The sequence below is a fragment of the Phlebotomus papatasi genome, unplaced genomic scaffold, assembly GCF_024763615.1.
Source record: "Phlebotomus papatasi isolate M1 unplaced genomic scaffold, Ppap_2.1 HiC_scaffold_435, whole genome shotgun sequence".
Taxonomy (NCBI): Eukaryota; Metazoa; Arthropoda; class Insecta; order Diptera; family Psychodidae; genus Phlebotomus; species Phlebotomus papatasi.
This window is the reverse complement of record NW_026604638.1, coordinates 9,989-18,000: the sequence shown is the minus strand read 5'-3', so window position 1 is coordinate 18,000 and position 8,012 is coordinate 9,989. Positions and strand designations below refer to the sequence as shown.

Genomic DNA, 8,012 nt, shown 5'->3' with positions numbered 1-8,012 from the left:
CATCCCCACCAGTGCGCATCGGAGTAGTTTCGTTAAGTCATTTTGTCCCGTTTCCCGGGTCTCTTAAAATAAGATTTTTTCACTCTCAAATAAAAAGTCAACCACATTTTGCACCAAATAAAATTTATCTGCTCAACTTTTGTGAATTTTCATTTAAATTAATAAAATAAATAGTCAACAATTAGTCTGATTCATTTGTGAAGTGGTTAGTGATAAGAGGAAAGTTGGAAGTGAGTTGGTAACTCCAAGAAAGGACAATTTTCCCCGTGCAAAGACTCTCCTACGCAGTCAGAATACTGCAAGTTGTTGATTGCTGCAAATTCATACTCCCGGATTTCCCCCAAACCAGCAAACTCAAGACACAAGGATAACCGCTTGATCCTCCGGCCAGGATAGAAGTCATTTAGGATAATAAATTGTGTCTATTTGTTGTTACAGGTGATTATTTCCTGATACTTCCACCTGCAGGCTGATCACTAATGCAAATTTGTGTCACATTTTCAATTTAAGGTGATTATTTCCTGATACTTCCACCTGCAGGCTGATCACTAATGCAAATTTGTGTCACATTTTCAATTTAAGGTCAGTAAAGGCTCCATTGACCAAACACTTGATCCTCCGGCCAGGATAGAAGTCATTTAGGATAATAAATTGTGTCTATTTGTTGTTACAGGTGATTATTTCCTGATACTTCCACCTGCAGGCTGATCACTAATGCAAATTTGTGTCACATTTTCAATTTAAGGTGATTATTTCCTGATACTTCCACCTGCAGGCTGATCACTAATGCAAATTTGTGTCACATTTTCAATTTAAGGTCAGTAAAGGCTCCATTGACCAAACACTTGGTCCTTCGTGGGAAAAAGTACCGCGCTGCTCGTTAAGCTGTACAACATTCCAATATAATGACTGATGAGAAACAGACTCTGGTAGCGTCACGCAGTGGCTACCGCTCAAAGTTCACCAGAATCAAGAACATTATCGCGAAGTATGACAAAGACAAATCACTACTGAAGCTGTCATCTGCGATCTCGGAAATTGAACATAATTTGAGCCTAATGCCAGCTCTTCGAAACAATCTAGAGTCCATCACCGACAAGATCATTTCACTCACTGATGATATGGAAGATCGTAGGTTGGAGCAGGAAAGTTTGGATTTGTATCTGGACGATTTTGATGTTCAAGAGACCAAACTCATTGCACTGAGAGATGAGGCCAAGAAGTCCCCGGTTTCTGAGACGGACTCAATTCGTGGTATGGTGGAGATGCTGAGCAACAAGTTGGATGAACAGCTTGTCCAGCAGGAAGTGGAGCGAAGAGTTGCAGAAGCAAAATACAAAATGGACCGGGAAGCAGAACAGAAGAAATTCGAGGCCACACTCAATCTCTTGGTGTCGGACAATCACTCATTCACAGCTTCGAGTCCGAAATCAAAAGATCCGACTTCGAAATTGAAACTGAAAGAGCTCTCCATACCGGAATTCAGTGGAGAATATTCAGATTGGATGGGTTTTAGAGATCTGTTTCTAGCCATTATTGATAAGAATGACGCTCTTGCTGATGTTCAGAAACTATACTATCTGAAGTCCTCATTAACAGGAGAAGCTAAATCTATCATAGGAAATCTGCCCACAGCTGCGTTAAATTACAGAGTCGCTTGGGACATGCTGGTAGACCGTTACGATGATAAGATGGGCATCGCTGTTAGTCACATAAAATCCTTTATGAACGCTCCTAAAATACACGATCCCTCGGCGGCATCTATAAGACGTGCCCAAGTTACACTGAGCAGTTCTATTCAGGCATTGGACGCTATGGGTATGGGGCAAAGAGATATTTGGTTAATCTACTTAGCCCTAGAAAAGTTGGACGAAGAGACCAGAATGCTCTGGTCTAGAAAGACCTATAAGTCTGTGCCAACATGGACTTTATTTATGGACTTCTTGAATGAGCGATACAAAACAATGGAAATTGCCAACCCCGGAAAGCATTCGTCTGCTAAGACGTATGAGAAAGCTAAACCACCTAAAATATCTTCCAACCTAACGTCGACATCAACATCGGTCCCCGGAAGTATTTTCGACGCCTGCTCAGGCAATCAATGTGCTTCGTGTGGGAAAACAAATCATCGCACAGTGAAATGCTACAAGTTTCGAGGAATGAACGACACCCAACGCCACGAGCTTGTGAAAAATGCGAAACTGTGTGTCAATTGCTTGGATCCGGGTCACTCAGAGGATGAATGTCAATCATCGGTGTGCAGGAACTGCGGGGAGAAACATAGCACATGGCTACACTTTCACTTTCACCCTAAGTTGGGCCACGCTACATCATCGTCCCATCTCACATTGACTGATACCATGCCAGTTATTGATTCAGCACCATCACCAGTAGATAATCCGATTCCCGGCACCTCCACTCGAACGCAGTTGCACTGTAGTACCGGCACCCAGCCACAGAGCGAGACCCCAATACTCCCTAACGTTCTGTTGGCTACGGCTGTGGTTTGCGTGGAAAATGCCAAAGGAGAAAAAATTTTGTGTAGAGCCCTCCTTGATTCAGGATCACAAGCCAACATAATTACCGAGAGAATCTGCCAACTTCTAAAATTCCCAAAAAAACAGTCTAACTGCAGATTGGAAGGCATCGGTGCTCAGGAAGCACACTCCAAATACCAAGTCTCGGTGAGGTTTGGCCCAAGAGATACCGACAACCTTATCCAAACGGACTGTTTTGTGCAGAGTAAAATCACTGGACTGCATCCATCAGTCCAGCTCTCATCCAAGCTTCCAATCCCAACAGATTTGGTGTTAGCGGATCCTCAATGGAACACCCCTCAAACGATAGACATGCTTATCGGAGGCCGCCACTATTGGGATTTGGTTCTGGACCAAACCATCAGAATGGGTCCTGGTCTGCCTCTACTGAAACATAGTGTTTTCGGATGGATGGTCGTGGGAGAGGTTTCACCAAATCATGCTGGAACGCTGAGAAGCTACCTCACCACGCTTGAAAGTATCGATACCGTGTTGAGGCGGTTCTGGGAAATTGAAGAATACACTGGTGTTAAACAACAACGAGAGCAGGACGACGAGCTTGCGGAAAAGATGTACCAGGAGACTACCACTAGACTCAGCAATGGCCAGTTCATGGTGCACCTGCCATTCAATGACCAGATCACAGAATTAGAATCCAATATTGGAAACGCCAAGAAACAGTTATATCTTCACCAGAAAGCAATCCATACAACACCTGGGCTGTCAGAGAAGTTCGAAGAAGTTTTCAACGAGTACGATGAACTTGGGATCATCGAACGAGTTCCAGATGTTGAAATCCCTTGTAAGGCGTACTATATGCCCTACCGAGGAATATTCAAGGAGGAATCTTCAACCACTAAATTACGCATAGTCTATAACGCCAGCTCCAAAAACAAATCACAAGTAAGCCTCAACGACACCTTGCTCATCGGCCCAGTCATTCAACCACCTCTGGTGGTCAATCTCTGGAGATTTCGCCGATATCCATATGCGGCTACAGGAGATATAACCAAAATGTATCTTCAATTTCTTGTATATCCACCGCATAGAGATTTCCTGCGATTTTTAAGAAGGAATTCCAATACTGGGGAAATTGAGCATTGGCGTTTCAGGACGCTGGTGTTCGGAGTTGCATCTTCCCCTTTTTTGGCTGTTCGCTCGGTCAAGCAGGTCATCATTGAGGACGGTGATAAATACCCGAAAGCCAAAGAGGTCGCCGAGAAGTGTTTTTACGTAGATGACTGCTTGATGTCTGCTCAATCACCTGAGGAACTGAGGACCATTAAAGAACAGTTGATAGAGTTGATGAAATGTGCTGGACTTAAACTATGTAAGTGGACATCCAATGTGCCTGATCTCTCCGAGGAAGTCACTAGTAAGGAAGTCAGCGGCAGTTCTCTCAACACTAGTGATGGTGAAATGTCCAAAGCACTTGGCATATGTTGGGATCACAACGAAGATCATCTTAGTTTCAAAATGTCAAGTGAAGTGAGTGTGCATCCTACAAAACGCGAGGTGCTTTCCGTGATTGCGCGAATTTTTGATCCATTGGGGTTGCTTGGACCCATTATCGTAAACGCGAAACTTATCCTACAAGAATTGTGGAAGTTGCAGTGCGATTGGGACAAGAAGCTACCAAACGAGTTGATTAATCAGTGGAATTCATTTTTGGAGTCGCTTAAGGCCATCGCCACCATCAAAGTACCGCGGAGTGTATCAGAGTTCACCCAAGTGGCTAAATGGCAAGTCCACGTGTTCGTGGACGCTAGTGTAACTGCATACGGAGCGGCTGTGTATATAGTCACTGAGGACTATTCGCAAAACCGAAGTGTACATCTTCTAACCGCTAAATCGCGTATAGCGCCTGTGAAGTTCGCTACCATCCCAAAACTTGAACTCAGTGCTGCGGAATTGGGCTCTAAAATTGTGAACGCGGTTTGTGAATCGTATCAATGTGCGGACTATCACTGCTGGTCAGACGCCAAGGCGGTAATTTGTCAAATACGTGCACCAAAGAATCGCGAAGTATTCGTGAGGAATCGCGTTAAAGTCATTCTCGAAAACACTTCCTCAGATACATGGAAATATGTGCGGTCAAACCAAAACCCTGCGGATATTATATCCAGAGGTGCTACGGCCGAACAGCTGCTGAGTGCGAAAGAGTGGTGGAACGGTCCAAAATGGCTTCTGGCTCCCTCCGAGGATTGGCCGAATGAGGAACCAGAGATTGAGAAACAACTGGCTATCCTTGCACTCACTGTCAATTGGACTACGCCACGTGAGTACTTGTTTCATAAGTCTAATTCTTTTTCTTATATCAGAAGAGTCCTGGCTTGGGTCTTGCGATTTGTTCACAATTTTGCGATAAAATATGGACGTCGCTCCGATCATCCTGGTACACGACGTGATGGACCTTTGCAGGCCGAAGAAATCTCACAGGCGGAAATTCGTCTTGCCAAGCTCGAGCAGCATGAGCTACTCCCAGGAGATATCCATATCTTGAAGGGCAATACGAAGAAGAAGACAGTCACCAAGCACTTGCGCCCTTTAGGAGTTTTTCTCGACGCGGACGGAGTCATGAGAGCAGGTGGACGGCTTGCAAATGCGGACATTCAAGAAGTAACCAGGAAACCAATAATCCTGCCTGGTGGGCAATTGTCCAAAATCCTTTTATATTACACTCATCACAGTTTAGGACACGCTGGGCCAACCCTCATGCTCTCTACCATTAGAGAAAAGTATTGGCCACTTTTCGGAAAACGTTCTCTCCAAAGAGTCTACCACAGCTGTGTCATTTGCACAATGAAAAGAATACGACCTTGTCAGCAAGAAATGGGACAACTACCTACAGAAAGAGTAAATTTCACCAGACCTTTCGAGTCCACGGGTGTCGACTTCGCCGGCCCTATCACCATAAAGGTTAACCGACTGAGGAAGGCATTGATGATGAAAGCATACATAGCCGTGTATGTTTGCATGGCCACTAAGGCGGTGCACTTGGAGGTGGTCAGTGACCTCAGCACGGAGTCTTTTTTGGCCAGTTTGAGGAGATTCACCGCTAGACGGGGTACGCCCACCAAAATGTTTTCCGACAACGCAACAAATTTTGTGGGCGCCGCCAACCAAATCAATCACCTTCAGAATCCTATCAACGTTACCAAGGTTATCGATGCCACTTCCGGACAGGGTATCCAGTGGAAATTCATCCCACCAAGATCTCCGCATTGGGGTGGACTCTGGGAAGCCGCCGTGAAGGCTTTTAAGTATCACTTTGTCCGAGTTATTGGGCCAACAATACTAACAATTGAAGAACTGATGACTGTGGTTTGCCAAATTGAGGGAGTACTTAATAGTCGCCCTTTAACAGTACTTCCATCCACTCCAGATGAACCTAAAGTCCTGACCCCAGCACAATTTTTGTTATCGGCTCCAACTACTAATTTCATTGACTGGAATTACCTTGAAGGAAACAGGCTTGACAGGTGGCAAACTACTCAGAAGATCTTCCAGGACCTTGCTAAGCGATGGAAGAAAGAATATCTGTTGACCCTACATCGACGGGCAAAGTGGACTGAGGGTACCATCAACCTGAAGGCTGGAGATGTGGTGGCATTATTGGAAGACACTTCAGACAAAACTTCATGGCCCATCGGAGTGATACACAGCGTACACCCCGGTAAGGATGGCAAGGTTCGTATGGTGTCAGTCAAAACATCAAAAGGGATATACCACAGGACCATCCAGAACCTTATGAAACTACCCATTAATGTCCCAGAAGAAGATCAACCACTTGTTGCCAATTAGTGAATTTACCCTGCTTTTCCCCCGGGAGTGTGTTGGCGCCATAATGAGATGCGCGCCAAATGTATCATCCCCACCAGTGCGCATCGGAGTAGTTTCGTTAAGTCATTTTGTCCCGTTTCCCGGGTCTCTTAAAATAAGATTTTTTCACTCTCAAATAAAAAGTCAACCACATTTTGCACCAAATAAAATTTATCTGCTCAACTTTTGTGAATTTTCATTTAAATTAATAAAATAAATAGTCAACAATTAGTCTGATTCATTTGTGAAGTGGTTAGTGATAAGAGGAAAGTTGGAAGTGAGTTGGTAACTCCAAGAAAGGACAATTTTCCCCGTGCAAAGACTCTCCTACGCAGTCAGAATACTGCAAGTTGTTGATTGCTGCAAATTCATACTCCCGGATTTCCCCCAAACCAGCAAACTCAAGACACAAGGATAACCGCTTGATCCTCCGGCCAGGATAGAAGTCATTTAGGATAATAAATTGTGTCTATTTGTTGTTACAGGTGATTATTTCCTGATACTTCCACCGGCAGGCTGATCACTAATGCAAATTTGTGTCACATTTTCAATTTAAGGTGATTATTTCCTGATACTTCCACCTGCAGGCTGATCACTAATGCAAATTTGTGTCACATTTTCAATTTAAGGTCAGTAAAGGCTCCATTGACCAAACACATTTACTTTCATAAGATTGAATATCTTGAAGATCCTGTCAAGATTCAGAATATTGTAAAACAATTCCATGAGAACCCTCTTGCGGGTCACCGCGGTAGTAAAGGTACTTTCTTAAGAGTGAAGCAAAGTTATTTTTTCAAAAAACATGAGGAGGATTGTCACCAAATTTGTTCAGAAATGTGAGGCCTGCCAGAGAAACAAAATAAGACGAGACACTAAAATAGCAATGGCCTTAACATCGACAAGCCCTTACCCCTTTTATAAGGTCAGTGTTGATATAGTTGGACCTTTGACTGAGATAAATCAAGGTAATAAGTACATACTAACTGTATACGACGACTTGACTAAATTCTTGGTCGCCATACCCATAAAAGACCAGAGTAAGGAAACTGTCGCGGAAACGTTTGTGGACAGATTTATTTGCATATTTGGAGTCCCGATCCAAATCTGCAGCGATCAGGGCGGATGCTTTATTTCTGACGTATTCACAAAAGTGTGTAAGTTGCTTCAGATATCAAAAATAAAAGCGAGTAGCTGGCACCCTCAAACGAGTGGTGGAGTAGAAAGGTCCCACCGAGGCTTAGGGGAATACCTCAGAATATATACGAAAAATAATAGCACGGACTGGGACACGTGGATAGCAAAAGCCGTTGCAGCGTATAATTCTGCTGTCCACGAAGCTCATAACTATACACCTCATGAGTTAGTTTTCGGCGAAAAATTTTATATAACATCCTTGATCTCTCATGACAACATTCCGATATATACCCCAGACGATTATATTACTAATTTAAGAAGAAAACTGGCAGTAACACAAAGAATAGCTTTTGAAAATATCATAAATAACAAGAAAAAGAATAAGGACTATTATAATACCAAGCTAAATCCAGAAACCTTTAAAATTGGTGATAAAGTACTAATTATCAATAAATCTTTGCCAAAAAGTAATGAATGCTCAAAGTCATTACCAAGACGAAAAGGACCGTATGTCGTAAC

At 43.5% G+C, this 8,012-nt stretch overlaps 1 protein-coding gene across 1 annotated transcript; it reads left to right on the top strand.

Annotated features, from left to right (window-relative positions):
- The first annotated feature begins 905 nt into the window (after positions 1-905).
- Positions 906-6,341, top strand: LOC129809207 (uncharacterized). Its single transcript, XM_055859023.1, has one exon. It carries the CDS (start codon positions 906-908, stop codon positions 6,339-6,341), a length of 5,436 nt encoding a protein of 1,811 aa, XP_055714998.1.
- Positions 6,342-8,012: the final 1,671 nt, after the last annotated feature.